A 25,675-nucleotide genomic window follows, 5' to 3' on the forward strand; every position below is an offset into this window, starting at 1 on the left:
AGGCACTTAAAGTTATATGCATACAGCGGTAAAACTGGCGACTGAAAAATACTTGTTGACATTGAAATGAATTTACGGTAACTTATAACTAAACAAGGTATTGACTTATTTTTCCAGAAAGAAGACGTACTTATCCGATCGTTTAACATTTTTAACTTGTCTATTAATGGATGGTTGGAGAATTGTACTATACGGAACAAAAACCTATCAGATAAATATTGCCTTCTGATTTTCAGTGGAGGATCTCCACATTCAACCTGAAGGGCATTAATAGGGCTCGATTTCATTGCACCTAATACGATTCGCAGAGCCTTAGCTTGGATTTGATCTAATTTTTTAAGTGCCGTTACGTTACCGCTTTCTAACAAGAACGTTCCGTAGTCCAGAATACTACGAATCAAAGCATTATACACCAATTTCATACAAAAAGGGTGGGCACCCCACCAAACTCCGGAAAGACACCTTAACAAGTTTAATATATTTTCACATTTTGAGCATATATACTCGACGTGATAAGTACCAGCCATTTTGCTATCTAATAACACGCCCAAAAATTTTGTATGATTTTGGAGTGGTATCCTTTTCCCATTAAAACTAATATAAACCCTAGGAACTATCCGCAATCTCGTAAAAACTACAGCGACACTTTTATCTACAGAAACATCTAATCCATTTTTATCTAGCCAAGACTTAAGCTCGACCAGACCTTTATTTAAAAAATTACAAGCTGAATCTAAACTAAAATCTATAGTGTATAATACAACATCATCAGCATACTGAAGAATGTTAATGCTATTATTAAATGAATCAGCTAAATCGTGCGTATAAATATTATATAATAGAGGGCTTAAGACCGACCCTTGAGGAAGACCCTTACTCGTGGTACGTTGAAAATGGACGGATTCATCAATATTTAAAACAATATATCTCTCCTCTAATAAAGAAATAATAAAATTAATTAAAACGTCTGGAATACCAAGTCTGATAAGTTTCTGTTGTAGGATGGTGATAACCACATTGTCATATGCTGAGCGAATATCAACAAACGCAGCAACAACATGTTGATTATCCGAAAAAGCAATATTGATATCTGAAGTAAGTATGGAGATGTTGTCAATGGCGCTTTTCGCCTTACGGAATCCGAATTGGCTATTCGATAAAAAATTGTTATGTTCCAAATACCACTCCAGTCGATTTTTTATTAAATGCTCTGAAATTTTGCAAAGGACAGACGATAAAGCCACTGGTCTATATGATGATGCCTCACTCGAAGATTTATTTGGCTTCAAAATAGGTATAATTTCTTGAGATTTCCAAGACCGTGGAATTTTCCCAGAAATCATAATTAAATTTATGAGGTCCAGATAATATTTAAGACTAATTTCTGATAGGTGAGATAAAAAGGAATACGGGATCCCGTCCATACCCGGCGCGGAATCTTTAACACTAGAAAGAACTCCTTTGAGTTCCTCTAAAAGAAATGGAGATCCTATTACAGAGCTATAATTGTGGTCTGAAGGGGAGACAATAGGTAAGGGTTTTTCAATATACTCTGGGGCCGTAGATGGAGCTAGATTATCCATAAATTTATGAGCTAAATCCTTAGAAATTACAGATGTTTGTTCTCTGAAAGCAGATCGGAAACGTCTAATATTTTTCCACACTTCACTTGGACAAGTCTCGGGGGATAATGAAGAACAAAAAGATTTCCAACCTTCTTGTTTTTTCTTCTTAAGAAGTGATCGAGTAAAGTTAATAGCTTCAGAGAGGTTATCAAAATTAATACCGGACATGTCATCTGCATAAATTCTTTCCATACGCTTCCTTTCTTTGACTGCATCACTACATTCATTATCCCACCACGGTGGGGAAGGAATTTTCAAACTTTTAGTAGATTTATGTCGGAAAGTTTCATCGGCAACTTCAATCAATATTTTAGCAAGATGTTCAGAGCACGTCTCTTCATTACCTGCATGACATTCAGGAAGATTTATAATACGTAAATCAACCTTTTCTCTAAACTTATCCCAATTGGCATTGTTCAATTGGTACCTCAACCTTGGCTTTCTTGTTGTGTTATTAGTATTTCCTATAGGAACTGACATTAATAGAGGGAAGTGATCACTGCCGAATGAAGATGCTAAAGGACGCCATGATATGGATGAAGCTAATCCTGGCGAGCAAAGAGAAAGATCTACCGCACTCAGATTTTCATTCATTCGCGTACGTCGTGTTGGTTCACCTGTGTTAAGTATACATAAATTATGCATGTCCATAATATCTAAAAGTTGCTCACCACTACTAGTAGTAATACCACTTCCCCAATATTGGTGTTGGGAATTAAAATCACCAAGCAGTAATAAAGGAGTAGAAATTGATGTTAATAGATTTTGTAAATAATTAAACGTTGATTCTGAATTATAAGATATATAAATTGAAATGATTGAAATATTTTTAAAACTAATGCCAACACTATTTACATATTTATTATTGTGCGCTGGTAATATTAGACGTTTAAATTGTAAAGACTTTTTGATGAGTATGGCAGCACCACCATACCCATCAATTCTGTCATCACGAATACAAACATAACCTGGAATTCTAAAATTGAGATTTGGTTTTAGCCAAGTCTCGTTAAGAGTGATTATAATAGGATCATGCTTATTTATAATATGAATTAAATCCGATTTCTTAGGAATTATGCTCCTGCAGTTCCACTGTATTATTTTGGAATCCATTATTATTACTTATGCTATCAATTAACTTATACAAAGTGGCAACGTTGGACGGTTTTAAAGTTTTATTTTTTAATAAAGTGTTTATTAAAGAAGTTATAATATCCATAATCTGAGATGTTTCGGTTTCATTATGGACCACTTGATATCCGCAGCCATTTTCAGGCGTAGGAATCTGAGCTTGTCTAATAATATCATTATGAGCAACTTTGTCATAACCCTTTATAGACTTAGGAGGCAATTTAGGTTTTAAATGAAAAGTTTTTTTGTATGAAGAATTTGTATTATTAACACTTATTCTGTTTGGGGTTGAATTAGAAGAGGGTGCCATCAATACCTCGCCATATGATTTTGTAATTTGTGGGTAAAATTTGCTTGCCTCACCATAAGAAATATTTTTTTGAGCCATACATATTTTGATATCTTTTTGCCGTTTATACTCAGGACAGATTTTGTTAGAAGCATAATGGAAACCAGAACATAATAAGCATGACGCACAATCTTCTTCTACCGTACAAGTGTCGCCTGTGTGGTCTTGACCACACTTGTAACACCTAGGTTTGGATCGGCATATATTTTTAGTGTGACCGTATCTACAACATTGATAACATTGGACAGTAGGGAAAATATATAAGTTTACTGGCAAAGAGTTATAACAAACATAGACACGCTCAGGGAGAACTTGTCCGTCAAATGTTATAACGACTGATTGTGTAGGTTTCCAAGAAATAGTACCATTAACATTAACTTTATAATTTATCCTTCGGACCTTAATTATTTTACCACAACCTACTGGGGTGGACACATATTCTTTTACTTCCTCGGGGGACCACTCGGATGGAATGCCTTTAACAATACCAATTCTGGTAATATTGAATGATGGAATTTTTGCACTAAGATTAAAGCTACTCAAATTTTTATTTTTGACGAACTCATTAGCATCCTGTGCTGTTGTGAAAGCAACAATGCAACGGTTTCTGCCTATTTTTTTAATGCTACCAGACACAATGTTTTTTATGTTATTGTTCTTTAAAAACCTTCCAAAAGTAATGGGATGCAGAGTAGAGCCATCGCCGGGTGATGTTTCAGTTCTCTGTACATGAACAATATAAGGGAAGGAATCTGAAGGTACATATTCACACCGACTATCTTGTAAAGCAACAGAGTCATGTAATTTAGAATTATCATTAGATCTATTTAGCTTATCACCAACATCAATATTTTCAGTGATCATTGATTCATTTGAATCTTTTGCATGCTTTCTATAGCGTCGTTTCTTTGGAGTACTCTCCAAATTCTGATCTAAGCATGTATTTGTAACAATTGGGATTGTTATGTAACTAGCTACCTCAGGACCGGGGGTAACCAGTCCCGGGGGAATAGGATCCGGAGGATCGTTCATAGAACAATCAGACCGAACCTTACCTCACGAAATTTAACTTTTTACATACTATAAATTAAATATATACAAAAACTTACCTAAATAAACACTAACTATACACAATTAATAAAATATATACAATTATAAACTATATATACAAAACCAAACTCCACTGATCATATAAAAATTAATTATTTTAACTCAGCCAAGAAAAATTACACCCGCTTCATTCGAAGTTTCCCGCGCTTTTTTCGTTCGATCTTATGTCAAATTGTCAACGCCATGCCAAATGTCAATTTGAAATAAAACGTCGTGAATACGTCAAATCTTCTACACTCTATGAATCGAGCTATGAATTAAATTATTCCATAGTCTGTTTGTACTGTGGTTTGTACATATTTTCAACAGGTATTTTCCTTATTTTATATACACCTATTAATATTAAACCAAGTATTAAACACATAAAATAAATTAATAACAATAGTTAAGTAGATAAAAAATTTAAAAACTTGTACTTAAGTAATATATTTTATGTATAATAATGAGTCTTTCAGAATAAGCGATTTTCATGTGGATTTTCATGTAGGTTTTTATATTGTATTTAGTACATAACTAAACTTTAGATATTAAATTTATGTTAAACATGCTAGATTGACTGATGCTAAAACTAATGGCACAGAGCATCTAATACACCTGATGGTTCTAAACTATCCCTTTAAAAGGTGGTCCGTTCACCAAAGTATTTTATCGAATAATTGTGTAGGTAATCCATAATAATTTCGTGGCTATCACTATTAAAATATTATATTCAAGCGGTTCAACTAACCGCTTCAACCGTTGTATTAAGTGCAGGGAAACAATTCTGCTGATGGATAGCGCTTACATAAAAACGATAAGAGTTGATCTACATAAAATGATACAGGCCATCCTGTTTCAAAGAGACTCAAAGAGAACGAACCTTAATTAGATTTGTTAGCCTTACCTCTCACTTAACTCGACGCTGATCCCTTTACTTGACTGGAACATACGTGAGTAAAATACTTATGTATATAAAACAAGTTAAAAGGAGAAGTCTTATTATTATGTTCGATCCAAAACAATATTTTAAAATTTAAATTTAGGTATATGGGTAACATTACATGTGATAATACTGATTATAAGTTTATAGCAAGGGACAAGAAAAAATTCCTGTACTAAAAGGAAAATTAAGATGAAATTGTAACTACCTAACCACAAATTTTACGAAGTTCATAATATTATTTGGATTCAATGTTCAAATTTAAGTATTAGTTCTTTCCTACAACGGGCCACCCATAAAACAAATACACAGATAATAATTTAGGTAGGTACCTAAGTAGTTAAAGGGATTAAAAAAAATAAGATTATTCATATAAAATACAAACACCTTCAGTTTCTATGCCGCCAAAACACAATTTTGAAGAACATGGCGTCTCGCGATCATGGTGACGTCACAGCGGCGTAAACATCAACTTGCTCCTAGTACTTATTGTTCGTTTTTGTTTTAATTATAGTATAATTAAGTTAATCTGTTTAAAAACCAGAAAATGAGTTCTTATAGGTGGTGTGTAGTTCCTGGATGCAGAAATACAACTATTAAAACCCCTGACAAACTATTTATATGTGCCCCAAAAGATATAAAAATGCGTAGAAAGTGTCAGTTAGCTCGCTGAAATCCAAGTGATATTAGATAATTATATCAATTAAAACAGTTATATTTTTTTGAGAAGACCACTTCGATGTAAGTATGGTGTTGAATACCTAGTAGGCAGTTTATTTTATTTGCAATCCATACTAATATTATAAATGCGAAAGTAACTCTGTCTGTCTGTCTGTTACTCAATCACGCCTTAACTACTGAACCAATTTGCATGAGATATTTTGATACCCGAGAAAGGACATAGGATAGGTTTTATCCCGGAAATCCTACGGGAACAGGTTTTTCTTTGAAAACGCGGGCGAAGCCGCGGGCGGAAAGCTAGTACTCTATATATTTTTATAAATGAAATTTAAAACGGGGGAGGATGGGAGTGGGGAGGATGGAATGTGGGAGGATGGGAGTGGGGAGGATGAGAGTGGGGAGGATGGAATGTGGGAGGATGGAATGTGGGAGGATGGAACGTGGGAGGATGGGAGTGGGTAGGATGGGATGTGGGAGGATGGGATATGGTAGGATAGGATGTGGGAGGATGGGATATGGGAGCATGGGATGTGGGAGGATGGGATGTGGGAGGATGGGAGTGGGGAGAATGGTAGTGGGTAGGATGGACTGTGGGAGGATGGGAGTGGGGAGGATGGAATGTGGGAGGATGGGAGTGGGGAGGATGGGAGTGGGGAGGATGGAATGTGGGAGGATGGAATGTGGGAGTGGGGAGTGGGGAGGATGGAATGTGGGAGGATGGGAGTGGGGAAGATGGAATGTGGGGAGGATGGAATGTGGGAGGATGTAATGCGGGAGGTTGGGAGTGGGGAGGATGGAATGTGGGAGGGTAGGATGTGGGAGGATGGGAGTGGGGAGTATGGGAGTGGGGAGGATGGGATGTGGGAGTATGGGAGTGGGGAGGATGGGAGTGGGGAGGATGGGAGTAGGGAGGGTGGAATGTGGGAGGATGGGATATGGGAGCATGGGATATGGGAGCATGGGATGTGGGAGGGTGGGATGTGGGAGGATGGGAGTTGGGAGGATGGAATGTGGGAGGATGGGAGAAGGGAGGATGAAATATGGGAGGATGGGAGTGTGGGGAGGATGGGATGTGGGAGGATGGGATGTGGGAGTATGGGAGGATGGGAGGATGGGAGTGGGGAGGATGGGAGTGGGAAGGATGGGTGCGGGAGGATGGCATGTGGGAGGATGGGAATTGGGAGGGTGGGATATGGGAGGGTGGAATGTGGGAGGATGGGATATGGGAGCATGGGATGTGGGAGGATAGGATGTGGGAGGATGGGAGTGGGGAGGATGGAATGTGGGAGTGGAGAGTGGGGAGGATGGAATGTGGGAGGGTGGGAGTGTGGAGGATGGTTTGTGGGAGGATGGGAGGATGGGAGTAGGGAGGATGGGTTGTGGGAGGATGGGAGTGGGGAGTGGGGAGGATGGAATGTGGGAGGATGGGAGTGGGGAGGATGGGAGTTGGGAGGATGGGATAGGAAAGGATAGGAGTGGGGAGTGGGGAGGATGGGAGTGGGGAGGATGACGGTTGGGAGGATTGGGGAGATGGAAGTGGTGAGGATGGGAGATACTGAGGGGATGGGATAGTTTGTTTGTTTGATTGTAATGAATAGTCTCATAAACTTCCGGAGCGATTTTGATGCAATTTGGCACAGACAATATTTAGACCCTGAGAAAGAACATAGGCTACCTTTTATTGCGAAATATGTACCACGGGCGAAGCTGGGGCGGACCGCTAGTAAATAATAAATTTATAATCCATACTAATATTATAAATGCGAAAGTAACTCTGTCTGTCTGTCTGTTACTCAATCACGCCTTAACTACTGAACCAATTTGCATGAAATTTGGTATGGAGATATTTTGATACCCGAGAAAGGACATAGGATAGGTTTTATTCCGGAAATCCCACGGGAAGGGGAACTATGCGGGTTTTTCTTTGACTGCGCGGGCGATGCCGCGGGTGGAAAGCTAGTAGATAGTATAAATCGTCTCATTACTTACCTGCTTGAGGTAAGATAATGATATATATAAATTGATGATGACGTGTTTGTATTGATATTGAAAATAATCAATACAAACACGTCAATTTTGATCCTATAAACTGGATGGCTGAAATGAAAAACAAAGGGCATAACCTAAAAAATGTATACTTCATAATAATTATTGTGCTATTGTGATTCATGTTTGTAGGTACATTTAACTAAAAAGGTAATGAATGACGATTGAAATATTAACTTACGTAGCTGTTTTCACATTTCTCAATTCAGGAGCGTAAAAGTCTGGGTTGTTTTTATAGAACATGTCAACCAATACAGCGTCCACTTTAGGTAGATTTCTACTGTCTGCTTTTTCGAAATTAGGTTCCATGACAAACAAAAATAACACATAAAGAACAAAACTGATTACAGACACCTTGAATCACAAGAAATAAGTTATACAAGAAACAAAACCAAAAGCGAAATTTAGCAACGACGTGAGTAAACGTTGGGATCACTTGTTATTTACGCATCTGTGACGTCATGACTCATGGCAGATGCAGCCAATCATGGATGTTTTCGGTCACGTGGTAATTTTAAAAAATATGATGTTTTTTCTCGACGATTTATAAACAAATAAGCTATTATTTATATCATTTATTAATTTAAATCGCTTTAAAAACCTTATATATATATATGGATTACACAAAAAAGTAATTTATTTTTTATACTGTCAAATAGCCTATTGTAAGCTTAGATATTGTAAGAATGAGATCATGATGGAAGATCATAAAAGATACAAATTGAATTTGAAGCTTTAGTATTTGGTAATAAATAGTATTTTATTCGCAATATACAGTGCAGTTTATGAACAAATAAAATGGTACATACCTATTGTAAAAATCCATCCAATAAAAAGTCAAAGAAAGTTAGTAGATACCTACCTATCATGATTTTTATGTGAATTTCTTATTCCTAAAGTTGTATCAAATAAGAACATTTACCACTTTTAAATATTAAAATGTAGACCCACCAACGTAGGACCTAAGTACTATATCAAAAATTTCCATGTTTGGCTTAATCTATACAATATTATAATATACTAGCGGTCCGCCCCGGCTTCGCCCGTGGTACATATTTACGTTTTCTCTATATATGAACCATCCCCGTTCTTCAAGGAATATATAATAAAAAAAGAACAACGCGAAACGGGTTTCATTTTTATATACATATATATATATAGATTTAGATTTACTGATTAGTGAAATAAAGAAAATAAATTTATACACTTTTGCTAAATTAATGCAAACAGCGTTTCCTCATTTTACAAGCAATCTGAATTCGCGTTTTCCTGCGGTGTGTTATTTAAATATTCGCAACGTCTTGTTGTATAGGCGGTTGATTTTCAGTACAAGGTCGTTATGTGGTTTCACTCATTCACGAGTTCATAATATTTCAAAGCGAAGTATGGAAAAGTTTAAATGTAATTTTAAATATACCGTATTATGTATTTCACATTGCTTAATAATTATGTTTAAATCAATGGAAATCATTGTTTTGAAGCACATTTCATAAGAAAACATCGATTCCATAATCTTTTTGAAATAATTACTTATTCTCTTTCTCTACATAGGTGACGTAACTACGTGACTACGTGAGCTATAAATCCAAGAATCCAAGAAGTATGTAGTTACCCTTTGTACAATTTTTACATTGTACCTATTTTATGTTATGCGATTGAAGTGACCGTGAGCTTATATCGTAGGGATTCAGGGATTCACATACCACTTTTCTCCCTTTCTGTGATGCCATCCAATATCTGAATTCTTAGTAGATGCAAATCTTTCCGACGAATTCTTTTGCTTACGTGAGTGAGTTTCGAGAGTTGTGTGGGCTGGAGATTTTTGTGTACGGTCTACCTAAGTATAACATAATTTTATAAATTCTTTATAAACAGGAGTCGGAAATTATGAATTTTTATGAATTAAGTTCAAGTAAAAAGTTTTATTCCACGTTATATCGATCGCATTACACCTATAATTTAGACAATATACCTACCTAACCGATTGCTAAATAAAAAAAAAATACACTCGAATCATACTCGAATATTTTTTTCTCGAGAAAATTATAATAAGTTTGTTGTTAACCTAAGCTATGTAACGTCTTACATTTCCCCATTGATTAACAATATCAGCTTTTTAACACATAGTCTAAGTGTAACTTAGGATCGGAAGGACGTGAAAAAAATGTAATGTCTGTCTTCATAAAAGGCAAAGCGAAATTTGCGAATTGATCAAATTCAATCAATAAATACCTACCTACCTATATTGTGTTACGATCCGTGAAAGCGAAGTGATCCCAGCTTTTACCAATAACACTCCGATATATAATGCAATAAATAATAACCAATAGCGTAGAGATACTGAATATTAACACAATTTTAAGGTTCGTCTTGTACGCTAGGTACTAATTTATTTCATTTGCTTTAAATTTAATTGTTGTGCTGGTTTTAAATTGGCCGTTCATTTCCGTATAATATATGTATTTTACTTTTACCTAATTTATTTTAAAACCATTCAGGTGCATTGTGTCATGACATACAAAAGCGCAATAAAAATGTGCAACGGAGTAATTCATCATTCTATCAAGTATTGATGAATGTCGCTGAATGTGGTAGTGTCATGAATATTTTTTGTCTGTTGAAGTTTAACATGTTTATAAATTACTAGCGGTCCGCCCCGGCTTCGCCCGTGGTACATATGAAAAATAGATGTTGGCCGATTCTCAGACTTACCCGATATGCACAGAAAATTTCATGAGAATCAGTCCACCCGTTTCGGAGGAGTATGCAGACTAACATTGTGACACGAGAATTTTATATATAAGATAATATTCAAATAGGGTAGATAAACTAGAACTAGACATTACACATCTGAGGGAGATTATACATTTAAGTTGTTTATACGCGATAGGTAGGTATACATTAATGACTCGTACGTACTTACATTCTCAATTACAGACAATATATTTCTACACAGTCAAAGAGATGGTCAAAGAAAATTGAGCATTGCGAAAGACAAAAGTTTAAAGAACAGAATACAAACGCAATAAATTATTCAAATATTTTTACGTTAAACTCTCTTTACAGGGTGAAAATTAAATTCTTGCTCTTTTCATTGAATGATCCGATGTTACGACTATCGAATTCTTTCTAGATATTTATCTTTTAGCTGATATTCATTCGTCATTACTTGTTACATGTACCTAAAAGCATAAAGTTTTTTTTTATCTTACCATAAAGAATGATAATAAAATAATATTATAGTAACACTTGATTCTGTTTGCATAACCTTGTACATATGGAAAGTACCTACCGCTTATGTTTAATATATTTATTGTTAGCACTCCCTAAGGATGGGATCAATTAATAACAATTTCTATAATATCATCATGAGTATTATTTTCTATATGAACTTGACATAGAACTCGTTAAGTTCTTGTATTGTCTTCCTGTATAATGAAAGGGCTGGAGAGGGATGTTGAAATTGAACGCATTACATTACTGTATGATGTAATATGTGGCTTTCACTCTAATGATGCCTAATTTCTCTATATACCGAGCAATGTATTATGTATATCTTATATCTTACATATTTCTATTTAATGATTATTATTGCACTTCTGATTTACGATGTAATTCAGTGACCCCGTCACAAAATTCAATATCTAACGTGTACAAAGACATTGTCTGTTGAATCTAGGGGTCAATGTGTCTAAATACATAGAAAATTGTATCTGAAACTGACTTAGTTCGTAATAGGTTATTTCCATTCTCTTGGAGATGAGAGATGTGAAATATTTTATTTATTAAAGTCGGCTTTATACTTCTGCGCCTAGTTAACACGAATAAGTTTTAAATATCGGTTCACCCAGTAGAAAGTTCTTGAGAACCTCGTTTTTTAAGTCAGCTGAAAAAGAAAATACGGAGAGGATTTTCTTTAGTATGTATGTATGTAACTTTAGGGCACATAACACAATTCATACCTAATGTTTTAATATATTGCGAATATAAACTAGTAACTATTTAGGAAGTGATCTGTATCTACCAATACCGACATAGATCATAGACTGATGGAAATTATTTTTTCATAAAAAAAAAACTTCAAGCAATTCGCAAAGTAATTTAAACAGTCTCGAATTCAATAATTATTATCTACTGTTTCACCGTTTTGCGATCGAGGCTTTCCCAGGAAATCCCTAATTTGTACCCAGGGTACCAATTAATTATATTAAATTGTAATTGTAATGTAAGCTTTACTATTCGCGATAAAACAATGTTTCAGTTTCTCTCATTATAAAACTAGTTGTACCCTTGTAAATGCTTGTAAATGTTGTACATAGTACCACAGATTAATAATAATATACTACTATATACTATATAGTACCTATACGAATTACCAAATAAATCTATAATATAAAAATGAATCGCAAAATGTGTTGGTAAGCGCATAACTCGAGAACGGCTGAACCGATTTCGATAATTCTTTTTTTATTATATTCCTTGAAGTACGAGGATTATTTTTATGTAGAGAAAACGTAAATATGTACCACGGGCGAAGCCGGGGCGGACCGCTAGTAAAATATAATTACCAAATCTTGAAATTTCTCACGTTAATAACTCGCCCGCGTTTTCAATGAAAAACCCGCATAGTTTCCGTTAAAACCTATCCTATGTGTTAATCAAAGTTGCCCTCTATTTTATATGTGTGCCATGTGTGCTAAATTTCATTGTAATCGGTTCAGTAGTATTTGCGTGAAAGAGTAACAAACACACACGTACACATCCTCACAAACTTTCGCATTTATAATATTTAGTAGGAAGTACGATTATGAGAAATTTTGATATTTGATATCTACCTAATGCAGTGGTAAAAGAATCTACTTTATACTTATAACACTGCAATTTTGGATCGTATTTTAAATGTTACCCTGGCCCTGGTTCCTGAATATGATTATCCTGCTACGACATAATATATCTACTACTACGCACGGCTGGAAATATTCACCTTCTAACTGCAAGACTTTAATAAGGTAATTTATTTCAATTTTGATTAATCTTATTCACTATTATAGATATAAGTGTATGCTTTCATATAAGATGTTACTTTTATTTGGCAATAATATAAGAAATTATAAAATGAACTATGTCGACATGTGTACAGAATGCTAATTGAATATAGTGTCGATGGAAAATTAATGTTTAAGCTTCACCGTTTAGCTAATTAAGTTTTGTTAATTGTAAGATTGAAGTTATAATATCGGTAAATATTTCCATTGGAATTACAAACTTCTAATTAATTTTGGGAAATGGATGACAAAATATCCGGAGATTATTTTATAATTAAATGCTTTGGCTGAAAGTAAAGTTCAGCGTAAATTGCATTTCAATGTTTTTGTACAACATTTCATAATAATTAATTGAATAGAATAAAGAGAGAATATATGATCTAAACTTCGTATTGTAGTTAAATAATAAATACCTACTATAAAACTAGAAAAACTATCAAATTACAAGAAACAACGATGCGGGAAATAAACTTTCAGTAGCGGCTGGCTCGTTCGTTAAACGCCCTGTAACAGATATCAGTACTTTCTAAATTTCGCGAGACAAACTCTAAGGACAAAACGAGAGCATTGGCTCTCTGCCATAAACTATATTAATGAAATTGCGCCTTTATTTAAAGTTAATTTGGAATCGAATGTGACTAGCATAAAGCGGAGACGGTATTTCCGAGATAATTGCGCTATCGGCACGAACTTTAATTAGCTGAAAACGCGCCTCATCACGTCGCTACTAGGTCGTAGCTCCTATATGGTACCTACACTTAAAATATGTCAATACGCTACAACTTCGATCCTTCAGATTACTACTGAAACTTGGTAAAATTGGTATTTCCCAATTCTAAACTATTTTTCAATATTGATATCAAATAATGCTTAATCCAAAAATTGTCTAATCAGGTAACTATTTATTTTGACACTAATTAGTTGTGTTCAACTTCTAGTTACAAGTGGATAAGTAATTATTAAGGCATTGAAATTGTGTATTTTTTCAGTCTACCATTGAAATATTCCAATTGGGAAATGAGTACTTATTGTTAAAAAAAATGTGTTGTAGTTGGTTGTAATCATTTTTCTATGGGGTAAAAAATGATCAGTACAATACTAATATTTGTTGTTTGTTTTCAAAGAGATTGCCTATGGGAGGACTATTTGTCGACGGCAAATTGGTTCCGTTCTCGATTCTCATTATGATCCACCCGTTCCTAGTTTGCTGTTATTACCTACGGGCTGTAGAAAATTGGACGTAATACAGAAATTTTCATAAAAAAGGGAAATGCACAACCTCAGAGTCATTCGCTTCTTTTTATGTTACGTATGTCGTGAAATTTAAATCAATTGAAGTTGATTTGTTGAGTATGCTATGTAGATTAAGTACATTACTTTACTTTATGGCTATGGCCAAAGTAAAAAATTCTGGTTTATGCTAGTTGAGAGATTGAATCAATATTACTTCGGTCGATTATTGCAGTTGTTTCTAGTGTATGACTTCGTAAATATTTAAGTAAGTTGTTATTTCTTTGGTAAGAATGTCATAAAAGGAAAATAATCTAATGAGTCAAGGAACAGTACCATTGCTTTTACTTATTACTTCGATAGAAGTAAATTTTCAAGGGTTATTATTTATTTTTTGTAATTGACTTGTTTACAAATGAATGTCTTCCTCGTATTTTTCTTGGGAAAGAAATAATTGAAAAACCTTTTAATTTTAAGGAATATATTTATATGAAAAATAATACATTGAAATAATCATCATTTCCACGTCTTTCGATTTAAATACATAATAATATCATTCCTTAGAAGTCGATATTAAAAAATCTAAGGTCATTTTACAAACACTCTCTCCTTATAAAATAAATAAATATACATTATTTTATATTAACATTCTAAAACATTTCATATTAAAACTAAGTAATTGTTAAACATTTATATGTTAAAATAGATTTACATCAAATTAGTGTTTGAATTACAATTGAACTTGTAGAAAAAGTAAACGTTCTATATGATTCTATAATAACATCTCTTATTAATATTTTTGTTCTATATCGGGATTTTTTTACGAAAATATACTATGATATCATATGGCTTTATGGAAATATATTTTGTTAAGATAATCTGCAAATTCTATCGAAATTTGATATAATAAGGAAGTATAGTCACGTCAACTAAGTTCATAGCGGGACAACATTTGATCTTGTTAAATTTGTAACGTGAATCCGAAGCATCAAGAAGTATTTTAAGGGGATTTAAGCCGATGGACGTTAAAACTTGAATATATTTATTTATCGTAGAGAATGCGATTCGCTGGATCTCTTGGAGCCGATGGGGAATGGGGAGAGATCGATTTCGTCCATGGGGTAGTCGGGCCTGTAGCGCTTCTTATCCAAGTTGGATCTGTAATTTATGGAAAAATTTAAATACAGATTAAAAGCTTTCCAAATAGGTTCTAAAAATACAAGGAATGAAATTTCAATCTAGCTCTACTAATATGTAGAGATTCAACTCATAGTACGGGTAATCCAGATTACTCGTTGCCGATTCTTGTATATGGTTCTTTCCCATAAATGTTTAGTTAAATTGAAACTAGAATCATTGCTTTCCTATTTCGTGTAAAACGAATGATTCATTCCATTTTAATTTGGTAACGCACGCACGGATAATCCTGACAAGTGGGTGTGAAGTTTTATACCTAATAAATATGACAACTGTGTTATAAATTTCATAATTAAAACACAAACATCCTTCGTAAAAGTTTGGGTTACGATCAAAACTTTCGTGTCAAGTCGTGCATTCTAGTTGAATTACTTTTGGTATACTCTTGATCTTTCACGACTCAGGGGAGTAAATCTTTACTTTATGTTTACAATATCTAATTAAATGTTAACCATTTTCTTGTCATAAAAGCCACATTATAATAAACTTTACTAAGTAAATTAAACACTTTCAATTACTTGTTCAAATTATGTGTTATAGTTACCTGAGTAGGTAGGTACCTATTGTGGAATGTTGAGAATCCTGGTTAGAAAGACACCTTAAGATCAAATATATGTACTTACTAACAATTTTTTTAAATAAGTAGTTTACTTACACAGGGTTGTCAAGATAGTTGGGCCCGATGATGTGGTAGAATCGTTTGAACGGGAAGGGCATGGACGATTGGTCAATTTCGTCGAAGTTGCGTTTTTTCACAAACGTGTTGAGGTTTGACCTGTGTACATAATTCCGGGATTATGTAAAGGTTACTTGAATGTTTAATTTTACTCCCTGGCTTAGTTTAGGTGCTTGGTAGTTTTAATTTCCTGAATGTAGTGCTGATTATTATGCACGAGCCACGACCTTTAGTACACCTACTTGTTATAATATCTCCTACATCATTTTGTTAAGTTGTTTGAAAATAATCGTGTGTTTACCATTTTTTTAATTCGTTCACATCGTTTAGAATAATCGAAACGTATTTAAAATAAATGGTAAATTTATTTTCAGTGAACGTTTAGATAAACAATTCAAATAGAAATTAATAAACGGGTCAGTGTGAAAACTCGACTAACTATATAAATGTAAACAACAAAATATTAGCTTTTCTGAACTAAACGAAGTTGAATTAGACCCTTGGAAAATATAGATTAATGAATAGTGAACGTATGTGTGTATGTGCAATATATTTGTGAACATGACTGGATATGAAAAAATGGTTTGACTAAATTGGGAAGAAAGGTAAAATATTTTACGCAAAAAAAAGAAAACAAAAAAATGAATGTACTTTATCCCGTTATCATGTTTCATGTTTTCCTGTAAGTTAAAAAAGCTCTCTCACCTGAATATGATTACATTTATTTCTTGCGATCCCTACCACTCTCTAGTATTTATTCTAGAACTGACATTAGAACGCGTGTGTTACATAATTTTGAAGAAAGTTACAGCAGATAAAGTCCAACAAAGTCACAATGTGTCCATGTCAAGGTCTAAAATGTTACCTCAGGGACCGTAGTTTAAGATAATTACTACTGAACAAAGTAAAACTGTTAAGTCAAGTTTCAAGTTCGACTGGCTGAGCTAACAGATTTCGATTGTTGATCGTATAGCTTGTAAATTGCTTGAAGTCAACATCCTAAATTCATAGTCACGTCTATTTACCCTGAAATTATGTAATACCATTTAGTTTCAATATAGACTTGTTGATGAAAGATGAAAGATTGGACATAAATGAAAATTTTACCAGAGCTCTAGCTTGTATAATAAGACATTGTTTGAAAACTGTAGTAAAAATACTAACATTCCATTACAGCTGTTAAAAGTTCCAAGGAAGAAAACGCAATACCTATGGGATTTCCAATTCAGCACTCTTCTAAAACTTTGACAGAAACACAATATAGAGCCAGAGAAGCAATTTTTAAAAATTCAATCGATGTCTTACCGGTCGATTTCATCAAAGTTGCGTTTGGGGAACCCCTCTCCGTAATACCCATATTCAAAAGGACTCAGCAGTGCCCGGTTGCCATATGGACTATAATGAAATGCTTATATTAGTTTGACTGTATATTTAAATAAAGCTGACAGCGTTTTTAAATTTGATTTCATATAAAAATTGATTTATGTCGCAGCTATAAAGATGTTATGAATCTGGTAGTTTTATTAAAGCAGCAAAATATATTTTCTTTCACTAATGATACATGAAAAATATTTTCCTCAATTTTCCTTATTGTAGAGCAATATTTTATGATTGATATATTATATTCAGTACATAATTTAATGGATATTGATATGTTATATATTACTTTGAAATGTCTGCACTTTATATCATCTTTCTATTGAAATCTATATTAATATGAAGTCAGTATTGAAATACAAAAGTGTGACAGATTAATGTAAAGTTAGGTAAAGCTTGCTTGTAAATAACTTAAGTGTAATTGTCTATAAATTTGTTATCACATAGCAGACCGGATAACTGTAAAGTGAACTAGCAGATCCTCTATAAGTTTCTCTAAGGATTTACGTGAATTAATAACGGTCAGGTCAAACCAATTTGTAAGTCAGGTTGTTCTTAAGCCACATGAAAATTTGAATTACCGGAATTTGTATAACATAAAATATATTTCATTAAAATATTTACATACAATAATGGTATAACAAAGTTAAATAAAATACATAGTATACTAAAATAAATAGTATTATTATTTATACGTACCTAAGATAATCATAACGTCTTCCCAAATGTGCCATTCGATGGGCTTCACGAACTTGTCTCACCAAATTATTTCCTCCTATGGATTCCAAATTGCGGGGTTTGTTACCTAAACACATTATGACAACATATATTATGATGACTATCTCATCACAATTATAAATTGTTCTTACCTGAGTTTGTGTGTTGTATACAAAAATATTGGCTCTGGAACTTGCTTAATACCAAGCCTATTTTTCTATTCGAGTAGTTTTACATGCTTGTCTCCGATGTATGCAGAAAGTCACGTTTCCGTATTATAAAATAGTTGGGTAAAAATTGGGTCCGTGATATAGCATTAAGTTTTATAAACGCGCACGAGGATTTATAGTAAATTAAAACATGTATTGGCTAAGGAGTTAGGATTGTATAAGGGAATTGAGATGTTCAATTGAAAAAAAAGCTTAGTTTTTATCTGCACATTTATTTTTATTAAAATTATAATCACAAACATCGAATATACATTGAAAAATATGTTTTATTCCAGGAATAATTTATTTGATCACTTCCTCTAATGATATGATGAAAACGTTGCTGGAATTGCATTGCCAACTCACTATTACAAGTTACACAAAGTTACCACCTCCCAGAGGGTCCACTTCTCTAACCAAATTAGCTCCTCCGATTGAATCTAGATTACGTACCAAATTTCCTCCGCCTAATGAGTCCAGATTTCTTTTGACGAGATTGGGTCCACCGATTTGATCAAGATTTTTCTTGACTAGATTAGCGCCACCAATAGAATCTAAATTTCTCACAAGATTTGCCCCTCCAATAGAATCTAAATTTCTCACAAGATTTGCCCCACCAATCGCATCTAAATTTCTCACAAGATTTGCCCCACCAATCGAATCTAAATTGCGAACCAAATTGCCGCCACCTAGAGCATCCACAAACCTCGCATAGTGGTTATTTCCACCAATACTGCGGCCAAGGAGCGTAGAACCTCCTAAATTATCCAAATTCTTTCCAAACGTTAAGCTTCTCCCTAGAAGGCTACTGCCACCAAGACCGTCAGTTGTACGTCCATTTCCAATCAAAGCTTTTGCTAATAAAGTGGACATCACATAGTCATGGTGTCTTCCTTTATTTTTATTTTCATATTGCAGTAAGAAACGTAAGAAATTCTCTAGTTCTTGTCTTTGTCTTAAATCTGTAACAAAATATACCGTGTTTATATTGCAATATATTAATCATGTGACAAATAGCCAAATAATTCGAGGTGTACTTACCAGAAGAATACGAGTGCACATGTGAAGCTTTTGTGTCGTGACTGTGCGTTGTAGGTAAAGTGCGTTTCCATCACCACAAATACGTGAAAAATGTGAAAGAATTTAGAAGTGCAAACTCGTGAATTGAAAAACATTTGATTTGTGATGTTGTGCATAGGGTTGCATAATATTTAAAATGTCTTACCAAAACCATTAAATTGCACGGGGCGTGACAAGTGAAAGGGAATATACCTACATTAGAATTTCGTGAGAGAAAAACCAGAGGATCATCAGTGCTAGGGGTTATTATAAGTGCCGTAATCGAGTTGTGTAATTAAATATTGTATACTAAGTCTTACCACTTTCATACCGCTCGGCAGAATTATGATCGGATAACTCCTGTTCCTGCCAAAAAATGTGTAAACATTTAAAATGGAGCAAATTTTTTCGAACCAACGCGGGATTAAAGTTGAAAAATGTCAAAAAAGTGAATGTCGTAAACAATACGTTGAAAATGATTGGTCGGGTTGTTTTTATGTATTTTTAAATTTGGGTTTATTTGCGGCTTATTTGCGGAATTAGCAAAAAAAAATATGAATCTGGTTGAGGCGAGGTTCTTTATTAAAATATTCAAAGGCAAGAAATTGCTCGGGAAGTGAGAATTATTTATTTAATTAACATTTTCTTTTTAGTTTCATTAAGAACAAATAGATTAGATAAATAAGGAAGAACGACTACGATCAATATAAAAAAATTGCTGTTTATAGAGATACATAAAAAGAGAAAAAAATAAAACGAGAAGACAAAATATTTTCAAATCTAATGCTTGTATCAGTAATTGTAATGTTCACTGTACCTGTCGAGGGTCAGCATTGCAGCAGATAACTAGTGTAACCAAGGCAACGACCACTGCTCCACTGGCGCGGATCATTTTGTCTGCTGAAAATACTTATTTTGAGAATTGCATACTAACATACTTACAGACCTGAAAAACTGGAAGTCAAATTCCATGAAAATTTTAAATTCTTATTTATATTTTCTCGAGAAACGTGATATAAAATAAGTTCTAAAGAGCAGGTGTGAAAGCTCAAAGCATCGCATAGCTTTTATGTTATCAATAATTCACTATCGTATGGACTACGTATCCTAGAAGTGAATTATGTATCCCAGAAGTAAATTTCATACAATTTAAGTAATATTAACACGTTCGCTGCGGCACAGATATATCTGTACTTTCCATTACTGCGTTACGGGTCGTTTTAAACCTTGTCCTATACCAGAGATTGTGGCGGCACGAGGCATATTAAACCCCACCGCCCGTAGGAGACCAAAATCCTTTTTTTGGCGCCAAATAAGACAAAGTGTGCGGCTTTTGTCGTGATTATTATTAACAATGAGTTCATTAACCTAAATCTACCGTCGCCCGTGGTTAGATTAGTTAGTTTAGATTCTATGGGTAAAATAAAATGTGGGGTCTGATGTACCCCATACCGCACTGAACAATAGCAGTTTTTCATATAATTTAGTGATGGGAAAAGAAATATCGATTTTATTTAATTGTATTTATTTATCAAACTTATGGATGTTTTTTATTAAAACAGGCCAAACCAGAACATTGTTTGCAACCAGTGCATTCTGTGAGAATTTCCTTTACTTTTTTTGTCGGCCTCACGACTTGTTAAGAAGATGCGGAGTTTTTTGTAACATCCTACACATCTCCTCTTCTTTGATCCCTTTAAGAGATGATGTGCCTTGTTTGTTGGCTTGTTGACTTGGGCAAGAGTTAAATTTTGATGAGCCATACACCGATTGCCGGGTGTTTTGGATTTGCCGCTAGTTGATTCAATGAACAAACACGCTAATAGTAATCATGATTATCAACATATTTGAAGAAAGTTACTCAACATGTCACATTCACGTTTCTATTAACGATATTTATTATAACGAGTAGTTTGAAAATTAGGTACCTGTATCCACATTCAAGTCCTTCTTTGTAAAAGCTTCAATAAGTTGTTCCACAAATAGTCTCGAATGCGTTGCACAACACTAACCGCGTGAAGCTAGCTTAGGGTGCGGTACGAGGTGCGCGATGGTACGAGGTGTTCGCAACCTCGTTCCGCACTGTGTTAGAATTTTTATTTGTTCAGTGCGGCACGAGGTCTCAGAAACCCGGTATTAAGATCGGTATACCATTGAACTAGGAATCAATAGCACATCTCAGATATATAGATATCACTTTCCTACACTGAACCTGATGGAAGTTATGCCTCCCGCACGACAGAGAAGTTTAAGTTTTTTCCTACCGCTATAACGACGAGACACGGACAGGGTGTTTCAAGCCCTGTTTCGCAGCGAACGTGTTAATGCATTTGTGAAGTTTTTTGATGTATATTATAGCTGTAAAATCGAGAAATAAAACAAGTCATAAACTACTAATATCTAGAGCGCATTTAATCATTATAAAATATATAATTTGAATTAAAACGCAGTGAGTAAAAGAACGGGCTATTTCATTAGCACGGGTTAAGTAAGACTGACGGTATCTAGGGGCAATAAGTGAACTTCAATTAAGACCGTTAATGTGTAATAAAATCTACCGTTTGAAGTATTTTTCAAAGAAGAGGTTTCCTCTTAGCTTTTAAATGTACAATATTTACAATTATTGGAAATCTATATTTTAGTTCATAGAGAACTTGAGAAATAATTTTATTGAGTTTCTCTGATTTAAGCGTGTTTTTACTAAATCTAAAATATTATTGTTATTTTATAATTATCATATCAATTAATAAAATACATATCATGTGCATATTACCAATTATTTTTTTAAATTAGATTCAAGCATAAGACATTAAATATTAAAAAAAAATATTGCGAATATATTCCAAAAGTAACGTGGTACTTTGGCTCTACATATGTAATTCAAGCATACTCAAAACATTTATTAAAATTTGACGCATTGCTTCCTAGATAATGTTTAAGAAAGGGTTGCTGGAAAAGGAAGTGATATAGAGAAGCATTATGCGTTCAGCGTTGTAACCTTCGGCTGTGTTCTGTGGAATAATAATTGACCTCATTTTGAAAAAGATTCGACGTATTCAACCTTAAGTAGGTTATAAGAATTATAAATATTTAAGTATGGATGAGATGGATATTATTTAAGCTTACACGGAAATATTCAACCGGTACCTAAATAGAATTGAGAATGTATATAACTCACTTGTTACCATTCTAATCAGATATCCCTCAAATGAACATTCTGAACAGATCTGATGGAAGCTCTATATTGTTTCTCTCTATAATATATCTGAAGTATGATAATATAATTGAATAGATTTTGAAGTACAATGTTTTCTTAGAAACTACTTTTGTTAAAGTTTAACATAATTACGTTGGATTTGAATAATTAATCGCATGTTCGTATTATCATTAATAAATTTCTAATAAAGTTTAGAAGCGAACCTTCGTCCTACCCTGCTTGTGAATCTTGTTTGATGCCTCCAGGCTATTTATGAAGAACTGTCTAAGCACATAGTACTTATAAGTAGGTATGTACCGAAAACAATATATATGTATGATGAATGTTTGCAAAACAATAAGCGACTGAATGATAAAAAGAACTCACTGAGAACTCATATTTATTTGGAATAGTTACTTTTTTTCTGAATGTATAACTATATGATCGTATCTAAACGTAATAGTAAAATTATTAAACTTTAGAAGGTACATACCTTGTTCTCAAAATTACTCCTTTATAGAACTAGGTTGACTCCTCGTTAATTTGAATAATATTATTTTATTCATATTTGTAGGCTTGGTAAAATATGTTATTTTAGTTATATAAATTTACGTAATATTACGTTTAGTATTATTTTAGTATTCATACTTTCTATACCTCAAAATGCTAAATAAACTGTCATATTATTTTGTATATAATCACAGACTATTAATAATATAATATTGAAGAATCACAGATTCGTATAAAGCCACCAATATTTGAGTTCAATATGAATTTAATCTGGGTCGGTGTATACTTATTCAATTTATGACATACTATCTATTAGGTGGGAGTAGCCACGACGTTGGAGATAATAATACTCTTGAAATATACCTTTATAAATATTTAATGAAATATAAAGATACAAAGCTGAAGAGGATTTGAGAGGATTTTTGTCTCATACATTCATTAAGCACGTTATAATGTATGCGGGTTTGTTCATTTAAAATTTGAGTACATATCTACAACAATATGAACCATTACCATTTAATTTTTGTTTTTCTCGGACGAAGTTCTTTTTACGTAATGATTTAGAGATGATTACAAAGACATCAACGCGTTTCTTTCACGGCATTTGATGAAAGATTAATTATCGCGTGAAATCGATATACGAGTACATTATTTCTGAACTTGTTAGTATTTTTTTACTAGTTAAAAAATTAATAAATTTCTGAATAAAATAGTAATCGAAATTCATTATATACAGGATTAAGAAATATAATAAGTATATTTTAGATGAGTGAGTAAAGGCGTCTTTGTCTTTACATTGCAACAGAGCAAATAAGCGATTTTATAGTTGGATTAATATAATTCTAATTCTGAGTGATTTTTACGAACTCTTTTAAATTAAGAGGGCGGCAAACCATATTTCAAGCGTGCTTAGAGTACATAATACAAGACTGTGAAATGGACGCGTCTGTACTAAACAACATTTATTTTGATCATAAAATTTTATTTCTCGTATGTGCTGTTCATTCGTCTTACTTGGCACAGTAATTTATCATTATTGACTGAATAATAAAATATATTTGTGACAGATGTCATTAACATGAGACTACAGTCCGTCAAAATCTACCCTTATTTAAAGACCCGAAATAATGTAACAAATGGGATCAGTTTACATATAAAATCAGTAAAAGCTAAAGAATAAATTTTGTTCGTAATCTTTAAAATAATAGGCCGTATATCTTTCTTTAAACAAAAATTAATAAAGTAATTCATACGAATTGTAGAAGTCAGTTCTATTGTAGAAGGTCTTCCTTGAATTTTCCGCGCTTATTCCATTTTCATGGCTAAATATTTTTAAAATAACAATTTAACAGCATTGATAGAAAATTATGTTTACATTCATCGTATTTAAATTAGATGCCATTTCCTAACAATTTATTGGTTGACCTTTCGATTATTATCCCTCTTTCGCTGCTACTTAATATTTACCTTCAAGAAGTTACACGCGCAATAAATTATGTAAGATTGCTTATAATTTTTGTTCAATTGAAGATTATTTTTAGAAATCATATGAATATGTTTTCTATTCCAGTAGTCTGATCAATAATTTGCGTAATTGTTATTATTGTTCATCGGTTTCTATATATAATATTATATGTATTTTTTAACTATGTCGTCTTTAGTGGTTGGTTTTGAAACATTCTTTTGTATTCTTACATGAATGGTAACAATGTTTTTGAGTATGTGGGCATTAGCATTTTATATTAAAAATTTTCGCGAGTAGCCAGTTTTGTTGCTACCTTTTATTGCCTATAAAATTTATATCGTTACATTATGTTCGTTTACAATTTGGTTTATGCCATTAAATTGTAATTTTTGTCTCATTAGAAGAATGAAAAGATAAAATTAATTATTTAAATACACAGCCACTGACCAAAAAATAATGAACGACAAAATGTTCAATTTTAAAACCGCAGAGTCTACAATTCACGATGTCATCAAAAACGATTCATCAGTTTCTGACCAACAATACACGCAAGTTTATAAAACTGGTGTACGCAAATTAATAAAATAGAACAATTTATTATTTGTATTTAAAACCACAGACTACAGGTCACAATGTCATCAAAAACGATTCATCAGTTTCTGACCAACAATACACGCAAGTATATAAATTGGTGTACTACGCAAATAAATAAAATAGAACTATTTATTATTTGGATTGTATTAAAATTTACTTTTTAAAAGTTCTGAAAATTAAATGTAAAAATTTACAAAAGTCGATAATGAAGTTAGGTAATACTGGAGAGATGAATATAAATGTATACTGACCTGGTATGATGATGCTGGTTGGGAAGTTGTGTTGACGGTGTTGTGGTGCGATGTGCCGTGGAAGCGATCTCGACGGCTTTTATATCGTTGGGCGGATTGGGCGGGCGGTCCGCCCTCCGCCTCGTTAATGCAACAAGCTGCCTCACGTTTACTGTATTATCAATTGTCATTCCATTTGTAATATATTTCGTTATTTTAATGTCGTTTTGGGTAAATGTTTTATTTCACATTTGTGTTTAACATTTAAGTTTTGTTGATTTTTAACAACATAATATTGTTGCTGTACAA

General features: G+C 33.4%; 2 protein-coding genes across 4 annotated transcripts; both read right to left on the bottom strand.

Annotated features, from left to right (window-relative positions):
• Positions 1 to 2,619: 2,619 nt before the first annotated feature.
• Positions 2,620 to 4,137, bottom strand: LOC149903313 (uncharacterized). Its single transcript, XM_090108909.1, has one exon. The coding sequence runs from the start codon at positions 4,135 to 4,137 to the stop codon at positions 2,692 to 2,694; it is 1,446 nt and encodes a 481-aa protein (XP_089965035.1). The 3' UTR covers positions 2,620 to 2,691.
• A 10,840-nt stretch (positions 4,138 to 14,977) lies between these two features.
• LOC149903314 (orcokinin peptides-like) lies at positions 14,978 to 25,427 on the bottom strand. 3 transcript variants are annotated; one of them, XM_090108540.1, is made up of 7 exons: positions 25,388 to 25,427; positions 20,189 to 20,271; positions 19,692 to 19,737; positions 18,086 to 18,191; positions 17,315 to 17,404; positions 15,989 to 16,108; positions 14,978 to 15,294 (listed from the first exon to the last, which is right to left on the bottom strand). In XM_090108540.1, the coding sequence occupies exons 2-7, from the start codon at positions 20,261 to 20,263 to the stop codon at positions 15,183 to 15,185; spliced, it is 549 nt and encodes a 182-aa protein (XP_089964666.1). In that variant the 5' UTR covers positions 20,264 to 20,271; positions 25,388 to 25,427; the 3' UTR covers positions 14,978 to 15,182. The 3 variants fall into 3 exon arrangements, with proteins under 3 accessions (XP_089964666.1, XP_089964664.1, XP_089964665.1); XM_090108538.1 differs by lacking the exons at positions 14,978 to 15,294; positions 15,989 to 16,108; positions 17,315 to 17,404; positions 18,086 to 18,191 and adding an exon at positions 18,530 to 19,274; XM_090108539.1 differs by lacking the exons at positions 14,978 to 15,294; positions 15,989 to 16,108; positions 17,315 to 17,404; positions 18,086 to 18,191 and adding an exon at positions 18,530 to 19,274 and having other exon boundaries at positions 20,189 to 20,268; positions 25,388 to 25,426.
• Positions 25,428 to 25,675: the final 248 nt, after the last annotated feature.

The sequence above is a fragment of the Colias eurytheme genome, chromosome 13 (assembly GCF_061535395.1).
Source record: "Colias eurytheme isolate Ceu_HAF_F1 chromosome 13, ilColEury1 Martin Lab GWU primary, whole genome shotgun sequence".
NCBI classification, from domain to species: domain Eukaryota; kingdom Metazoa; phylum Arthropoda; class Insecta; order Lepidoptera; family Pieridae; genus Colias; species Colias eurytheme.

Bases quoted from the DNA above. Each gene is read 5' to 3' on its own strand.
- LOC149903313 (XM_090108909.1), bottom strand. From the start codon at position 4,137: ATGAACGATCCTCCGGATCCTATTCCCCCGGGACTGGTTACCCCCGGT.
- LOC149903314 (XM_090108538.1), bottom strand. From the start codon at position 20,263: ATGATCCGCGCCAGTGGAGCAGTGGTCGTTGCCTTGGTTACACTAGTT. The intron at 19,738-20,188 runs GTACAGTGAACA...ATTTTTTGGCAG, and splicing joins GCAATGCTGACCCTCGACAG to GAACAGGAGTTATCCGATCA. The intron at 19,275-19,691 runs GTAAGACTTAGT...ATTTTGTTACAG, and splicing joins TGCCGAGCGGTATGAAAGTG to ATTTAAGACAAAGACAAGAA.